General features: G+C 35.6%; 1 protein-coding gene across 1 annotated transcript in view; it reads right to left on the bottom strand.

The window, feature by feature from the left end:
* The window catches only part of PIK3C3 (phosphatidylinositol 3-kinase catalytic subunit type 3), a 131,460-nt gene that overhangs the window by 16,903 nt on the left and 96,457 nt on the right, over window positions 1-18,100 (bottom strand). Inside the window, exons 22-23 of the mRNA XM_033087657.1 lie at window positions 9,538-9,706; window positions 1,990-2,080 (exon numbers count right to left, since the gene is read on the bottom strand). Of these exons, the coding sequence (XP_032943548.1) occupies window positions 1,990-2,080; window positions 9,538-9,706 (260 nt within the window). The remainder of the gene's footprint in view (window positions 1-1,989; window positions 2,081-9,537; window positions 9,707-18,100) is intronic.

Raw genomic sequence — 18,100 nt, 5'->3', positions numbered from 1 at the left:
TCTGAAATACCCTTTTGGGGGAAAATATGGTGAAAAACCTTTTTGTCAAGGTGCACTTAATTGAAGCTAGAATAAACAGGTAGGGAGTATTAGTCTAAAGAAAAAATGACTAATGTACATGCTTTTTTCCTTCATAAAGTGATTTCTTCATATGTTAAAAAATAGTGCCACAAAAATACTGGTAATAAAAGGGCACTGTCCCTAATAAAATAATGATTTTTCAAAAAGAGAATCCAAAATGGAACAAAAAGATCTAATAAGAACAAGAACATGACCTAACTGGCAGAATAAACTGGAAGACTCAGTTTGACAAACACTGTTAGAATTTTCATAAATAGCTTTTGAACATGAGTGAAGTCAGGGAAAAATGAACATATGACAGAGATAAACGGGTTTAAAATAAACAGCAAAACAGACCCTGAATACAGCAATGCAAAAAAAAAAGCAACATTTGAAATATGGGGCAGCCATCAATTATAGCTAAGGAAATTTTTATCAACTAACTATATTTCTTGATGAATAAAGTTTAGTCAATAAAAAAATCCATAAAATGACAAAAGTAAGGCATGTCCAAAACTAGTGTGATAAGTAGCCTATTTGCTATGTGGGGTGGAGGGAGAGGTGGTTACTGAAAAAGTGATTGCTGGATAAAATAATAAATGAAATCCTACTAAGAGCACAATTTTATTAAATGGCAAAACAATGAATTATTTAAATTAAAATTCCTCTAATTGCTTGCCAAAGACTTAAAAATTAGGTAAAAGAGATTAGCCTCATTCATCTTTGCAATGGTCTGAATATCTGTGCCTCCCCCGAATCCATGCTAAAATACGAATGCCTAATGCGATGTATTAGGAAGTATAGCTTTTGGAAGGTACTTAGGTCACGAGGGTAAACCCTTCGTGAATGGAATTAGTGCTCTTATAAAAAAGACACCACAGAGCTCCCTAGTTCCTTACACCATGTGGGGACACAAGAAGTTTGTGACCTGAAAAGGACCCTCACCTGACCATACTGGCACCCTCATCTTGGATTTCCAGCCTTCAGAATCGTGAGAAATAAATTTCTGTTGTTTATAAGCCACCCAGTCTCTGGCACTTTGTATAGCAGCCTGAGTGATCTAAAACAATGCTCCATCCACAAGGATATCTTTCCAATGCTCGGTCAGTTATGTCAGAACTTAGGGCTTTTCAGACCAATTATTTTCAACCAGAAATTCCATCAGACACTGCTACTGTCCTTTAGTTATTTTATACTTTTACAAGTTAAAAAGCTATACTATCGTTCTTTGAAGTTCAGTATTAATAATCATATTGGTATTTAAGATCATCTTATGTTATCTTTGGGTAAATAAAGTGCTTGATATATAGCCTCTCCCTCAACCCCAATGAATCAGAGAGTCAGAAATTAATTTGAAAAAAAATCTTCAAATCTGTTACCCTTTGCTCCCACCTTTTACTGGAACTCAAGGTAAGATAGTTTTGAATAACTATTCATCTACATGACAGCTTTCCTTTGTTCATCTCTTTGCAGGTTGAGTTAAAAAGGTCTCTACTGACACAGTAAGAAACCTCTGTAACGTTGGGTATAGATCGGAAGGATAAAGAATGGTGCTGTCTCCTACATGCTATTACAATATTTTGTTTCTGATCCTTAGTACGCTTAGCCTGGGAGTGCCAGGAATCAGGTATCCTACTAGGAATAGTAAAGAAGAGCTAAACTTTTCAGGACGAAGAGCAAGGGCTGTGGTAGAAGGCTGTCTCTCTAGATATAGTGGCCTACTCATGTGACTGTGGGTATGAATCGAGAAAGGGACAGCACTGGCTGCAGAGGTCTTGAGGGGAATGTGAAAAAAAATTACACATGAGGTCTCTGCCTTATGTTGTCATTCTAGGGCCAGGATAACAAGGGGGAATTGGTTGTTAAAACCCTAACATCTCTTGTATATATGAAAAGTAGACTGCAATTCTAAGGATACATAAAAATTACCTTTTTCACAGTTTTATCTGGTTCAAGAGCAATGTCGGGAATGTTTGCATCCACCATCAAGGAAAACAAGTTCAAAATCAGATTAGAATACCTAAAGGAGAATGGGACAGAAAAAAAAAATAGCAATGTGTTAGAATTCTGCAGTTCTTCCTTGTAACAAGAACACCCCTAGAAATACTGGTAGCTAGATCTTTATAATAATTAGTATTACTCCTATGGAGAATAGAGTGTGGGAGTATTCAGCAGCTGTCTCAATGAAAATCAAGTCCTGAAAAAATATCTTATTCTGGCTCCTGATAGAATGCCTGTTCTAGGTTCCACACTACGGAACAAACTTTTGGAGTAACCACCTAAGAATGACATTCGTCTCAGTTTCTAGTAAGTATATTCTTTTTGAAGGGGTCTAAGGAGAATCACTTCCTACATAATTAGCATTTTACTAATAAACAATGAAGATTTGTCTTTGCGAACTGATGACAAGACTCGGCCCCTCGAAGACCACTTCAGTGTCATGGGTAAATGAGCAAGAGAAATCCTGTCATCCCACTCATCATTCATGAGTATCCTCCAGGGACGCTAATCCCCACTCTAGGAGCTACAGCGACTGGTTTGAATAGAAGCAATCCTAAGTAAAGCAGAAAAGAGCTAGTAGTCTACTGTATTAAAAATGGGCTAGATATTTAAATAGTGTAATTTTTGGATTAAGCTGACCCCTCCATAAACTAAAGGTTTATCCTCGCAGGTCCTCAGACTTTTCATCTTCCTCCAAACAAGGAGCAAGATTGTTACTATTCCAAATGCTCGTTTTCAGAGGCAGGGCCTCATGGGAAAAGGTGTACACAGGTGTGCACTGGGTACAATCCTCCTCCAGCTCCAGAATACTCTCTCCTTGGGCAGTTATGCTCTCAGTGGTCCCTTAGCACGACAGTAATAAAAGGAGATTCAGATGTGACTTTGGGGACAGATGTGAGTAAATAAAGCTTTGGTGTCAGGCAATGAAGGCTTTTAGCTGGTCTCAGTAATAAGTGTCAACACAAGCGCCTTGCATTGTCTTCTCTTGGGGAGGGAGGTCAGGATTTCGGAGGTCAGGAATCTTTATCCAGCCATCTACCTATTCACAATATAAAAAAGCACAACCTGTTACATAAAACTATCTAATACTTGAACTGTAATGATAATGGAAGTTGTAGACAAATATGAGTATCCATATGAACCTCAAATGACCTATTTTATCATCATTTTTGGATTTTACATTGCCCACGAAAATCAGAGGTACTATAATGAAAACTTCTACCTTGATGTAATCTTCTAATCAAGTTAGGCCCTAACTCACTTATTCTCTTTAAAAAAAAAGTTAAATACAGGTAACCCCCATGTAACATGGCACTTCTATAATACGGTTTCACTCTAACACAGTTCAAGAATTTGGGAAAACCCTCGTACAACACGGCATCCTAGAACACGGTTTCATCCTAACATGGTTTGAGAATTAGAGAAATCCCCGAATAACATGAAGCGCAATAAGAGCTTTTAAGAGCAAAAAATATCTCATTCGAAATTAGGGAAATCCCCGAACAACATGGAACCTAATAAGAGCTTTTAAGAGCAAAAGATATTTCATTCGAAGTTAGGAAAATCCCCGAACAACACGGAATATAATAAAAGCTTAGTAGTGATGACGAAGAAAACATTATTTAATATACATTAACATGTTATACTTTTGGTGAAAACTGCTTTAGTAAAGATTTTTCTCAATTATAAAAATATAATAGTATGTGTGTTTTTTTTTAATTTTTGGAACCTAACCCCCTTTCTTTTTTGTACTAGTTCTTTGTTTCATATAACCCGGATTCACATAACACGGCATTGTTTTTTTTTTAGGGACCTACCAACCATGTTATATTGGGGTTAGCAGTAGTTAAATAGCTTTCACCCAGCTTTAAGTCACTGACTTTCTTGTAGGAACTGATAAAAAGTGTATCACAGATGTTATTCCACTTCTACTCATATTAATTTTATTCATTCAACCAACACATATTTACTGAGTACTCACTCTATACACTGCTCTAGGCACTAAGGATATAGCGGTGAACTGAACAAACAAGGTCCCCACATTCATGAAGCTCACATTCTGGAGGAGGCTGGGCACTCACACAATAAACTGATAAAGATAATTTAGTATCCAGTTGACTGGTAAAAGATTTTTTTTTTATTTACTTATTTTTTCAAGATTTTTAATTAAAATATAGCTAACATACAATATTATATTAGTTTCAGGCATACACCATAGTTATTCAACATTTATATACCTAAGGACGTGATCACCATAAGTCCAGCGACCATCTGACACTGTACCATGCTATCACAATATTATTGACTATATTCACCACGCTGTACGTTATACCCCCATGAATTATTTGTTTTATACCTGGAGATTTGAACCTCTTATTTCCCTTCACCTTTCACCTTCTTTTTAATTTTTCAGTATAGTTGACATCAATATTATTTTATATTAACTTCAGGTGTACAGCATATCTCAATAAAAGATTCACAAATGGTTAGACATTTATATCATTTAAGTGATCCCCTGACTAGTCTAGTACCCACCTGGCACTATACATAATTATGGTAAAAGATTTTTAAAAAATAGAAGAAACAGGGAAATGGTCAAAGGTTGATGGAGTGGGGCGAGGAGTCATCCTAAGGAGGTATGGCTTTAAGTGTGCTGAGAAGCAACTGAGTGGAGTGGCACACTCAGATAAGCATTTTTGAAAGCTCGCACCAGCCATCTTGTGGAGAATAAGAAAGGAGACAGGGGAACTACTTCACAGACGTCCACATGGAAAAGAAACAATACTGAGGTTATCAGGCTTTATTTTGGAGATGGAGTGGATGGCATTTGCTGATGGTTTCAGTAGAGTAGAGGCGATAGCACAGAGGGACTAAATGTCACCAAGGATTTAGCCTAAGTATAATAATAGGAAACGATGGTTATTTAACGAATAATAAAGAGTGAATGAAGGAAGAACAGGATTTGAGGCAGAGAATCAAGAATTCCATTTAAGACATAGTTTCAGATGCCTATTAGGATCTTAGCAAAGATGCCAAGTAGGCAGGCAGATAAATCTCAGAGGAGATATCAGGACCAATGGTATCCAACGTCATTAGCATTTAGATCCTATTTAAAGTTGCAAGACTAGATGAAAATGCTTAAGGAGAGAGGTTAAGGGGAAAAAGATCCAAAATTAAACTCTTTACACTGGTAATGGAATTTCTAGGTAGTTCATTATGTAGAGGTCAGGCAGAAGATGAAAGAAATCACCAAAGAACCAGGAGTGGCCAGTAAGGCAAAAAGAAAACAGGAGAGTGGGCCCCCCAAAATATAAGAAAGGTGTTCAGAAGCAAAGACATGATCAACTATGCCACAGCTGCTAGAAGAAAAAGTGGCCACTGAATGTGGGAGAAGTAACTGTTTATCTTGATAAAATTAGTTTCCACAGCAGAGCAGGACTGGAAGCCTTACTAGAGAAGGCTGAAGGAAGAAAAGGAGGCAAGTAAGTGGAGACAGTGAGAATGGAACTTTTTAAAGTAGATGTGCTGTGAAGGAAAGTGAAGAAATAGGGCAGCAGTACCATGTTTAGCAATATTCCTGGCCTCTCCACTAGGTACCAGTGGCACTCACCCAGCTGTGACCACCAAAACTGTCTCCAGACAGTGCAAAATGTGCTTTTGGGGGCGGGGAGTGGGAGGTGGGTGGTGGTGGTGGTGGTGGTGGTAAAATAGCTGCCAGTTGAGAACCATTGATTTAAAACCAATGGCGAGACTATCATGACGGTTGGATTTTCTTCAGTAACACATACCCGTTGCACTGCACACATGAAATAGGAAGGCAGACAGCTCTGAGGAGGGTTGGAGTTTCAGCAGGTGAGGTTATAGGACTGGATTAAAAACGCCTGAAAGAGTTTAGAGGAAGGGGCAGTAAGAGTGTAGGGCCATAAAATTCAATGGGGAAAGGAGGAAAGTGAGAATATGAAGTAGATTGTAAATGGAAGTGTCAACGAGGTTTAAGACTTGTAGAAATGAGGACACATTCAGAACGAGCTGCAAAGGATAGGTGTTGGTCAGAGTGGAAAGCTTGGGATGGAGATTTGTGGAGGGCTAAATTCACTAATACTGATGAGAGGGAGTGGCCAGTGTTGGCTCTAAACGAGGACGACGAGGCCCTGAGAGGGCACGTCCTGGCCGGACCATCCATGTGAAGGCTGAAGTCAGTGTCAGTCGTGGCGAAGACAATGAGTTCTCAGTGAATGAGAGTGACTGGGAGAGAGGCAGACGATGGTTAGCAGTGGACAGTACATCTGATGGTGTGATGTCATAGTGCGGGTATGTCTATGCTTTCCTTCTTTAAGAAAAAAATAAATAAATAAATGGCAAGAGAAGAAACAGTTTGGATGTGGCAACAGGGAGCAAGAAGGGCCTCGAAGTCTCTCTCTAAGCGTTGTGCTATGTAGGATATGGAAGTAAAGGATCTGCTTGAGAGGCCTGCAAAGACCACGGTGTCAGCAGAGTACAGCCAGCTGCTATGTATTATGGGATGAAAAAAGATGCTTTTTCCATGAATCCTCAATTATTCATAGTCTGCTTTGTTGATTATATACATTTTCTCCCAATTTTGCCGTAGCAGAATCTCAGGAATCTACACAGGGTAACACAGGGAGGGGAATACAAGGCTCAATTTTGAAAGACGCATTTCAGAGGTTCTCAAATGGCTGCCCATTATGAGTCACCGGAGGAACTTCTTGAAAATATCAGCACCGAGCCCCAGTCCCAGATGGATTAAATCTGATGGGGCCCAGGACGGCCCCTCCCTCCCCATGTTCCCCAGGTGATTCTAATGGGCAGGCAGGATCCATGTTAAAATGTCTGCCTTTATGTGTTTCTTTTTCAAAAGGCAAATATTAATTTGTTCTGGATTATATGCTGGTTTAAATTTAACCACTCATGTTTCTATTATTATAGCAAAGGGAAATAGAATATAAATAAATATAAAATAGAACAATCTAGAAGCTTAAACATCCAGTTACTTTGTGGATAATTTTTCACTACCTTAACTGTATTAATCTTTTTGTATCTGTTGCCATTAACCTGCATTTTCCATTTAAGACAGAACAAGTGACCCAAAACAGATAGCATATATTAGTCATTCAATATCCTACCCAGAAAAATGTATTTAAAGGTTACTAATAATCTTTAAAACCATTATCAAAATATTATAACATTATGTTTAAAAAAATGATAGAGTGGGAAAAGTGTGCAAAATGAAGTCTAGAGAAAGACGTAAGGATGGACGTCATATAATTTAGGTTTTTTAAAAAGGGGTGGGTTGAGTATAGAGTTCAAGAAAAATGTATCCTTTCTCTTACTCATGTACACCAACCACCATGCTACTCACCGCATGTAAAGATAGTCTACATTTTCCCATAAAAACCTTCAATATACTAAAAATAGAAATGCATTTAACCACAAAGAGCTAGGTTCTTACAGTGATTCACAGATCTATTTCCAATACAACCTCTCCAGTTTGCATGCAACAAATACCAAACTGGACTCCTATTAAAAAAAAGCTTTATTTAATAATTGTACTACATTGAGGAGGGAAAACAATGCCATTAATGATGAAAGACAGTGCGATCAATATATTCACTGCTGTTTGGTGACTAGGCAAACAAACTTTTGTCTATCAGGTGAATTCCTATGTCCTAAAGGACATTTTTACTAACTGAATCATATTCCAAAATACAACATTAAAAAAAAATGTTAATCATAATATTAGGGTCCAGATAACTGCAATTGAAGCACACTGAACTTTAAAAAAATAAAACAATTGTTATGAAGACTTAACATAAAATTATCTAATCTCTTTGCGATTCTTCTCAACAGTGAGGAAAAGTTAACTTTGGCTCCACATTAATAAGCTGTCTCTGTTTCCTGATGCTGCAGAATTGCTGCTCACCCATTACCAACGCCAGTTGATAAAGTGCAGTGCCCTCTCCCTGCTTTCAGTAAGACAGAGCATCTCCAACATTTCTCTACTTATCATTTCAGGTCATCCTGTCTGTCTCCTCACTGAGATCGCCATGCTTCCATCTCGTTTTCTGTAGGCTCTGACTGCTTTAAATTAAAAAATCCCAGATATTAAAGTAGAACTCTCAATCCTCTGAAGTTGCTTCTGCATCACCAGGCAAATCAAAAGAACACTGATCTTCTCATTATTCCTTTGGCATTTCTGGAAAGTAAAATTGAGCCACTGTGCCACCCAAAGGATAAAGAACGTGGTCGTTTGTAAAATGCATGTTAAGAGTTTGTGGCGTGTGATAGAGAATGAGTTACCAACGAAGGCTTATTAAGTCAATGAACAGATTAAACCTGATTAATGTAGGACAGACATTTTCCTACAACCAACAGCATCAACATTTGCTAGGCACAGAGCTTCACCCTGGATGGGAAGCAGAAATTCTGGGGGTTCTCATACAAATACAGAAGTATCTCCTTCAATGAACACACACTGAGTGTCTATGTTCTAACCACTCTATGTGAGTACATGAGGTTACAGAGACAAAATGGAGCTGTCTGTGGGTTGTATTTTCACCTGGAAGAGCATACAGCGTCGCCTGGGCTGGGATTTTCAGTTAGACTAAGAATATTCATTTTGAAGAGTTAGGTTGAAACGGAGTTAGAGACAAATGATCCTGTCATGTCTGACTAATCATCAGAGCCGTATCCTGAATTTAACAAACATAAATTTTTGTTTCCTGACGATATATGTTCATTCCTAAGTAAACTAGGATGAAAGAAGCAGAGAGATCGTGGCACTGGAGGAAAAAGGAGAGAGAAAAAAACAACATTTTTTTTTTTTAGTAGAATGACTGATGAGGTGCTAAAGAGAGACAAAATCATTGTAACGTTTATTATTCATTCATTTACAAACTTCTAAATGCTCCTGATGAGCAAACAAAACGAAGGCTGATAAAGATGCTAAGGAATAAAAATGACTGTATTGATATCACTCTAAATAAGCTAAATACTTCATTGATAAAGAAGTGGGAATCAGCTAGGGAGAAGAAAAATAACCCAGCTGGTGATTATAACCCTTCAAGGCTGGCCTTGGGGAGATCTGAATGACAGGAAGCTATTTAACATTTTCTCTATCCCAGCACTGCCAAAGAACACAGTATATTTTATTAAAGTGATTTCAATCCACTGATTTTGAAGCCTCCTCCATCTGCTTAATTTTGTGTAATGCCAGCTTCATGTTTGGTGAGATTTAGCAATCAGATAATTAATGGGAAAACAAGAAATTCTATCTTTTTTCCTATAATATCCGAGTGTTTATCAAAACAGATATCAAATGCACATTAAGAAATATTGTTGCCTATGTCATTCTGAAAAAGAATGACGCTAAAGAATGGATACATTTGAACAACTCTATTTTTCTTGCTCTATGAAATGAATTTACCAAAATTCTCTATGTCAAGCAAATCAACTTACCTTCGAAGGTGGAGAAAAGCCGTGTAACACTGTTTACGGAACTCCTGGTACTGCTCACTTTGCGTGCCCCCCATTCCTTCCACCATTTCTTTATTCAGCTTCATTGGAGGAGGAAGAGGCTTCGGATCCCGGCCCAAGATATATCCAAAGTCTATGTGGAAGAGTTTGCCTGGATGTTGATAAAAAAAATCATTTGTTTCCAGAATTATCTTAAGGAACTGGGAAGGGGATATGTCATACAATTGGTAAAGTGGTGTCTCTTGATAAAGAATATTAGATGAAGGTGCAGTCTATCAAATTGTTTGATCCTCTCTAACCCCAGGCTTGGGGGTGGCCTTCAGAGCAAATTTTAGTTCGTTTCAAACCACATTCATTCAGATGAAATTACACTTAACATCATCCCACAGTGACATTAATTTAAAAATTTAAATCCTACTTTTAGATGCCCACAATCAGAGACAGCCAAAGCCTGGACAAGGTATTAGCATCAATAATATCTTGTAGCAAATCTCTCATGCTGAAGCTTAAGCTAACTACCCTTTATACAGCAGAAGGCCATTTCTTTTAAGTATTCTTAAAATGAATCCTTCCTTTAACTTATCACTATTCTTCACCCCAAATCCCCACCAAAAAAATCCTCCAAATTTCAAATTACATCCTGACCTCCATCTAAACCATTTCCAACTAATGTGTGTCACTCATTAAATTCAGACTAAGAAACCAAGCACGATAGTCACATCTGCCAACAGCTGGGTACTGCTGTTGCGCCCATAAAGACAAACCCTGGAGCAGTCACCTAAACTCATAGACCAGATATCAAGAATGTGATTATTCACTTTACAGAATGACTCATCACAGAATTCATAAAGCATCTTGTGATTTACAGGTAGGTATAAAGTAGCCATACATTTTAACACAAAAAGCAACCCCACGGATCCCACAATTTTAGATCCACGCAGGCAGGGACTTACATGCCTGTTTGTGTGTTGCTGTATCCCCAAGCTCAGAATAGTCTCTGGCACATAGTAGGCACTCGTTGTTGAATGAAGGAATGAATTCATTTAAAAAGCTAACGCGCCCACTCTTGTTTACCTTGTAATACATTATGACCTGTTTCATCTGGAAACCAATCCTCAATTGTGTATTTGAGAAGCTTACCTTTTTCCTTCCTCCTCAATGGTCACCAGCGAAAAACTTTTCTTCCTGAACACATGAGCTGCATGTGTTCGGTTTTTGCACACTTCTGCTATCTTGCAAAATATTTATATATATTGACTATACCCATTCAGACGTTACCTATACCCTCTTCTGTCTACCTCTTTCTCTGAACATTATTACTCTTCTCTGTGAATTTTTATACTCCATCATTAGATCACTGTGGGGAAATATAAAACAATGGGCACGGAACTGACTCTGGTTGTACTAATGAAGTCCTAGGTCCAAAGATCAATAGCGCTGCACAGACAGGCACGCTGAGCCGGTAGTACAACTATACTTTAGTACAACTGACACCTCCATGTCTCACTTGATCAAGCACGTGACTGAGCAATTGGCTTAGTCTTTCTAAACCTCACTTTCTAAACTGCAAAATAGGTTAATACTGCTAATTACCTCATAAGGCAGACTTAAAAGAGATAACCTATCTGATATTTAATATGGTACCTGGTATGCAGCAAACACTCTAACTGGTAGCTGTCATTATTCCCAAATAAGTTATAGATGAGTCTGTCAGCAGAATAACTACCTAGAAAACCTCATTTAAGTCAAGAGTGGTTACAGCTATAGCCTTGCCCCATTTTAGAAGTTATTTCCCCAACTCAGAGAAAAAAGCCATTTTAGTCTGACTACAAAACTAAAATCAAGCTATTCAATATCTACTGACCAGGTCTCTTAAATGTGATTGCAAATGTTTATCTTAAATACTTCAAAACATTACTTTTTTTAAAAAAAAATATTTTAAATACTGAACTTCATACAATATAAGTATTAATAACTACAATTTTAAAGATGTTTCAAATATACTGAATTGATATTTATATGTCCCTTATGCCTGAGATCACAACTGGCAGTAATTAATAAAATTAAATGTTAAAGGCATAAGCAATCTTATTTTTTGCAATGCTTTCATGCATCTTTCTTACAAAGAAAAACTAAATAATACATTAAGTTGGAAATCTTATGAAACTTTGAAAATGAGAAAGAACTCAAAAATCTACCTAGGCCTAATAAAAAAAAAGTCTAAATTTTAGACAGTAATGAAATTAAAGTAAAGATTCAAGATAGATACTGGGACTATGTTCATACAACAGTAAAGAAAACTAGATTGCAAATTATCTGGAGTTGGCAGAAGTTGCATTAAATTTGGGACATAGTGTTCACACATAAAGAGAAACAGTAGCTTACATATGAATGCTCATATAACAAGTATTCAAAGATTTAACCACTACCCTCAGCTGGCTGCAAAAAAAAGTAACCATTGCCCATGAACTATTGCCCTGAAAACCAGATTTATCCAAATCATGTCCTTTTTTTTTTTTTAAGCTTATACAGGCTTTAAATGTTCTACTCAAAATAGAGAACTGGTGAAAGCTCCATTAAGAATTTTTAAGAAAATGGATCTATCTACTATAGTAAATGACAAATGGGGACATAAGATGAGAAGAAATGATAATTAGAAATAGATAGCAAGGAACCTACAGAAAACTGGAAAATGGTTTTGTTCCCCACCCCTCAAAAAATAACAAAGGCACTAACAGCTTTGCTAAATGGTTCCTCCAGCTCACACTGAATCTGCATGCATTTCGTAAGCAGTTATTAATGAAGCTTCTACCTCACCTATTTCTACTCAAACACCTTAGCTAAGCGCATATTAAAATTATTCGTTTACTTATCTTTCTCCCTCACACTAAACTGTTAATGAACAACTAAGAGTCGTATAATCAAGAATCTTGTTTTATTTATTTTTGTTATAGTTCTGAAACCTAGGATAGTACCTATCAGACAGGAGTACTCAATATGTCTAATTTGCATTTATTTAACCAATCACATCTTAGTTTTAGGTTTACAGCTTAGATAACTTTTAATAACACTGTGAAACCTGAACATTCTTATGAAAAGTTGTTTTGTTTTAAAATTTTTTGTGTATTCATTTCCATGAAGATCTACAATAAAAATAATAGAGGCCGAGTCTGGACCATCTGGATGCTGCTTTACTAATTGGCAGTGTCTTGTGATTTCAGTGCTTTTGACTGGGTTAGTATCAAACAGCAAAGCTACTTTAATTGTGTTAGGCTAATACTAACCAAAGCAGAATGAGTTTCACCTTGATATTACATGACAGCATCCTGAACAATGGAGGTTATGAAGTACAAGTCGAGAAAAGTGTTGTAAGAATATTCATGTGGGATATGATATTAACAGCACTCTGAACTCAAATTCACTCTGCAGGTGACAATTTAATTTCAATATTACTTCTGTCATACTACTGTTGTTAGATTAAATTTAGCTATTTGTAACATGACTTAATTTATAAATCTGTTTTTATTTTACAATCATGTAAGAGTAGAAGTACAAAAAGTTAATAATCAGGTTTTATGTTTGCAAACATTTAAGATTGTAAAATGCAATATTCCAACACAGGGGGATTCATTTCTATTTAAAACAGTTCTCTGTATTACTCAAGATTGAAAAATACCTTTTCAGAATCCCCAAATAGGCTTCAGAGGTCTCTAAACACAATGAAATCAATTTCGGGGGAAATCCACAGAGTTCACCAAATTCCCATATGAAGTCCATGATTCCAAAAAGATGAGAAATTAGTTTTAGAATAAGGAATTTGAGAATTGTCGGACTCACTGGGAAAGCATCATCTCCTAATCTCTTTAGTTTAAAGGAATATGTTGTCGTTGAATTTGGTGAAAAGTCCATTATCAACTTCTATTAAGGATTTCATTGCCTTCAACTATATGTGTATAGTTGAACTATACCTGTAACTATATCTGTCCAACTAGCTAAGCACTTCATTTTGTGCTTTACTCTCATTCTGGAGCCCCCATTTATTTTCTACCTTGTTAGACAAACACCATTCTACTCTTCCAAAGGTAAAGAGATGAGGAACATACATTATTATAGGCACAGATAAACTTCCTTGGTTTTATTTATTTAAATAACATTGTTTTGTTCCAGTATAATTCCTAATGATACTCGCACTTGAGTAGATAACCATCTGACCAATCTTTAATTCAAAACTGCCACCCTTAATAAGCCACGCTATCCTAGTATCAAATGATATCAGCCATCACACATGCTTTAGTTAATGGGCTCTGTGCTTTTAATAGGAAACCCAGCCCCGATTTTCTTCATTTCATTACAGGCATTACTGGAATTCCAATGTCAGTTATGCATCACTGCTTACAAATGAATAGTGTATTTATATCCCTCTTATAGGAAAACTCTCAAAGAACAGGATTACTGCTTAATTATAAGGTATAAAAAATGCAATATCTAACAATGAAACCATTATTATGCTTCGCAAGTTCGAAGAGTCATGTATTTTGAAAAGAGACTATTAATGTTTTTTTTAAAAAAACTATCCTCTTATATACCAAAGGGAATGGCTCTTTTAAAGTTAATATCTATAGATGAAACTTGTCAGGACTTTTAAAGTGCACTTCGTGAAATTAAGAAGAGATGATTAATTAATTCAGGAAGTGTGGTCTTATTCAAATCTATTACCTTAAATAGTCAAGAGGTAAAGAGTACATAAAACAAACTGAATGTTGACTGTAAATTCCTCCTTATGTCCCTGACTTGTTATACAAAGGGAATAAGGGGAGTTAATTTAATTTTCCTGTTATTTGCATAAATGACATGAACTCATTTCTAAAATTAGTTCAAGACATTTGTAGTTTTAGCATTAAACATAATAGATACTGCTGAAATTAATAGTATTTCATAGCAGAGTTTTTCTAAATTTCCATTTTGTCTAATAATTAAATGCAACCATCTTGAAATTGTTAATTATTCCAGTTTTCACACCTCTGCTTACTCCACACCTATTTGACTTTCTTCTTGTTCCCTATACTCCAACCCTAGTGTTCTGAAAATCCCACAAAATTTCCAAATTAAAAAATTCTTCCTGCCACTCAACTTCAGAGTAAGTTTCCCATTCTCCCAGTGATTCTGTATACAACCTGACATGTTACTATTTTTCCAAAAATGCCTTTCTATCTCATGTGAATGTTGTATTGTTCCTGTTGTCCTACCATAAAACCTAGAAACAAAGATGGTGGCGAACAACTATTTATTGATACAATGGAACCTGTTATTTTTGGAATTAAAAATGCTCCCTGTACCTACACTCCCAATACCCCAATACTTATGAATGAAACTCTTGTGATATACTTGGTTACAGGTATCTCTCAATTATAGTTAAAAGCATAGAAATGATGAAATATTTTTCAATAGTTTTTGAGTAACACAGAACAATAAGACATACGTAAGTACAGATTAGTATAGACATTCCAATTATCTGCTAAATGTTTCATATAATTTATTATTTCACATTCAACTGTTAAGATGGCTTCTTATGAACAGTGCCAAAAGTATGCTAACTGATGAAAAGGGGACAAACCATGTCTACTAGACAGTATATATGACTATACAGTCTATTTCCATTAAGGAAAAAACCAAATTTTTAAATGTTATATGTTTTTTCTATAGTCATTAACCAATGAAGGTTTTCCTCCTGAAATACTCTTTTCTTCTAGAGAACTGTTTAATGTCTAAAGCAGAACAGTAACCCCTTGAAGATGAAAAACAATGGCCTTCAACGAGCAATTCTAAAATATTTTGGTCTCGGGACCTTTTAAAGTATTAATTAATTTAAAAATAGTAAGTCAATAATATTTTAACATAACTTGTTTTTTTAAGAATAACTTTTCTAAAACAAAAAAATAATTTAGTGGGAAGAGTGTCATTGTCTTACATTTTTGCTAATCTCTTTAATGTCTGGCTTTATAGAAGACAGCTGGATTCTCCTATTTGCTGCTTTTATCAATCCACTATGATATGTAGTTTCGATTGAAGTAAAAGAAGAGAATCTAGCATCCAAATAGATACAGATTTTACAAAGGGAAAATAATTTTAATACCTTTTTCAGATAATTATGGATAGTTTCTTTGCGACTAAAACAAATTTTCAGGTCCTACCCTATCTACTGAATCAGAAACTCTGAACCTGGAGCAGTCTATTTTAACTCATTCTCCAGGTGGTACTGACACAGGCCAAAACTTAAGCTTCTGATCTACTTAATACTGACTAATACAACTCTCAACTTAGGTCATTGTGGAGGATACAGTGGCAAGATGAATTAGCTAAATGAACCCAGGGTTACACTTACCCTGTATTGTATTTACAACTATATTACCTTAAAATTTGATGCATTTTTTGTTCTAGGGGTCACTAAGAAAATGTACTAACTTTTTAATAATCTGGTTTATGGTTGCCAGTTTATAGTTGAACTTTGAATGCTTTAAAGTACATTAAAATTTGCCTTTTCCCCAAATTGTGCACTGGAAAGCAAAACACAGTGTCAACCCAGCATTAAGGAATACATCACCTGATAAGAAAACTTACACAAAAAAATTTAATATTCAAATCTACAATTTTATTTCAATGACTGAATTAAGCTTTGCCATATAAAAGGTGATCCAAAAAGAGACAGAATTATTTCCCTCCACAATCTGACCTCAGATCATTTAACCAGCCTATATATATATTAGCAGCAAAGACATTGTTTAATTCAGCTACTGGGGCTTTCACTAGAATGCGTTTTTCTCCATTTGACTGTCCATTTGCAATACCTTCTTCATGAGTCAGCCTAAGTTATTTTCTTCACGAAATAATTTCTACATCCTTAGGATCACAGAATATAGCACCTAATCATTTTTCATTACTTCTTTTTTTTAAATTTTATTTTATATATTAGTTTCAGGTGTACAAAACAACATAATGATTAGATATTTACACCCATCACAAAGGCTGATAAGCCCTCTCTCCCCAAGTACTACCCCTCTGACATCATATATAACTGTTACAATAATTGTTATAACTGCTCAGCTTCAGGTGTACAGGGCAGTGCTCAGGCATCTACACAATCTATGAAATGATTCCCTTGATCATAATCAAAATGCCAAATGTTAACGACAAAGAGAAACTCTTGAAAACATCAAGAGAAAAGCAGTTAGTTATCTACAAGGGAACCCCCAGAAGACCCTCAGCTGATTTCTCAACAGAAACTTTGCAGGACAGAAGGAACTGGCAGGAAATATTAAAAGTGATGAAAAGGAAGGATCTACAACCACGATTACTCTACCCAACAAGGCTATCATTTAGAATTGAAGGACAGATAAAGAGCTTCCCAGACAAGACAAAGCTAAAGGAGTTCATCACCACCAAACCAGTATTATAAGGAATCTTAGAGGGGCTTCTTTAAAACAAACTTTTAAAAAAAGCCCACTTGCAACACCATTTACATTTTCCTTATCATAAGGTTTCAGTAACCATGAGAAGACTGACTTCTTAATACTGAATATTCAAGAAACTTTCAAAAGATCAGATTTTAAATAATGTCTAAAAAGAAAACTGTTCACATGAAGAAAAGTCCTCCTCCTTATTTAAACATCTGAAGTAATGATCAATAGACTAAAAACATATTTATGGATAAAAAGGGAATGTCATATGTTTCTGGCTCTTTTTCGCATACATCAATTGAGAAAAAACAATTAAACTGGTAAATAACAATTAAACTGTCCATAGTCTATAATAATAAGAGAGACAAGAAACAGATTTTTCATGAAATCCTAAAAGTGGATAAAAATTACATTAAAAAATAGTTCATTTATTCATTCTAAAAGCACTTACTGAGTGCTTACTAAATACATAAAACTTTTTATATTCCCTTTTTCTCATTTCCCAAAGAATAAACAAGCACATTAAGAAAATAAGTATGTACTTTTAGGTTTTATAGTATAATCTTCCTAACTGAATAACTTAAACACAAACAGCTAAGGAGGCACCATCTGAAGAGTAACTAAGTTCCTTCTGTGTAAGAAGATTTTGAACACCACAAGCAACAAAAAATAAAACAAAGTACGTTTCTAAAATATCAAAATTTACCTTCAAACACAGAAACACAGAAACATTAAATTAATGATCAAATTGACTGCCTTCTTTAATATAAAAGTTCCTATACTACTGAAATAAAGAGCCACTCAAAAGAAAATTTAGAAAGTAGTAACTTAAAAAAGTTTGGCTTTTAGGGTGGGAAAGAGGAATTTTTTAAATAAATTAATGATCTTATCTCTAAAATTACGATTCCAAATATCAGCCACATAAGTCAAAAATGGAAAGCATTCTTATTTCTTAATGGCAAAACTAATGAACAAAACCCTAATAGCTACCCTGTTTCCCCGAAAATAAGACCTAGCCAGACCATCACCTCTAATGTGTCTTTTGGAGCAAAAATTAATAAAAGACCTGGTATAATATAATATAATATAAT

The sequence above is a fragment of the Rhinolophus ferrumequinum genome, chromosome 19 (genome assembly GCF_004115265.2).
Source record: "Rhinolophus ferrumequinum isolate MPI-CBG mRhiFer1 chromosome 19, mRhiFer1_v1.p, whole genome shotgun sequence".
Lineage (NCBI taxonomy): Eukaryota > Metazoa > Chordata > Mammalia > Chiroptera > Rhinolophidae > Rhinolophus > Rhinolophus ferrumequinum.
This window is presented reverse-complemented; position numbering and strand designations above follow the sequence as displayed.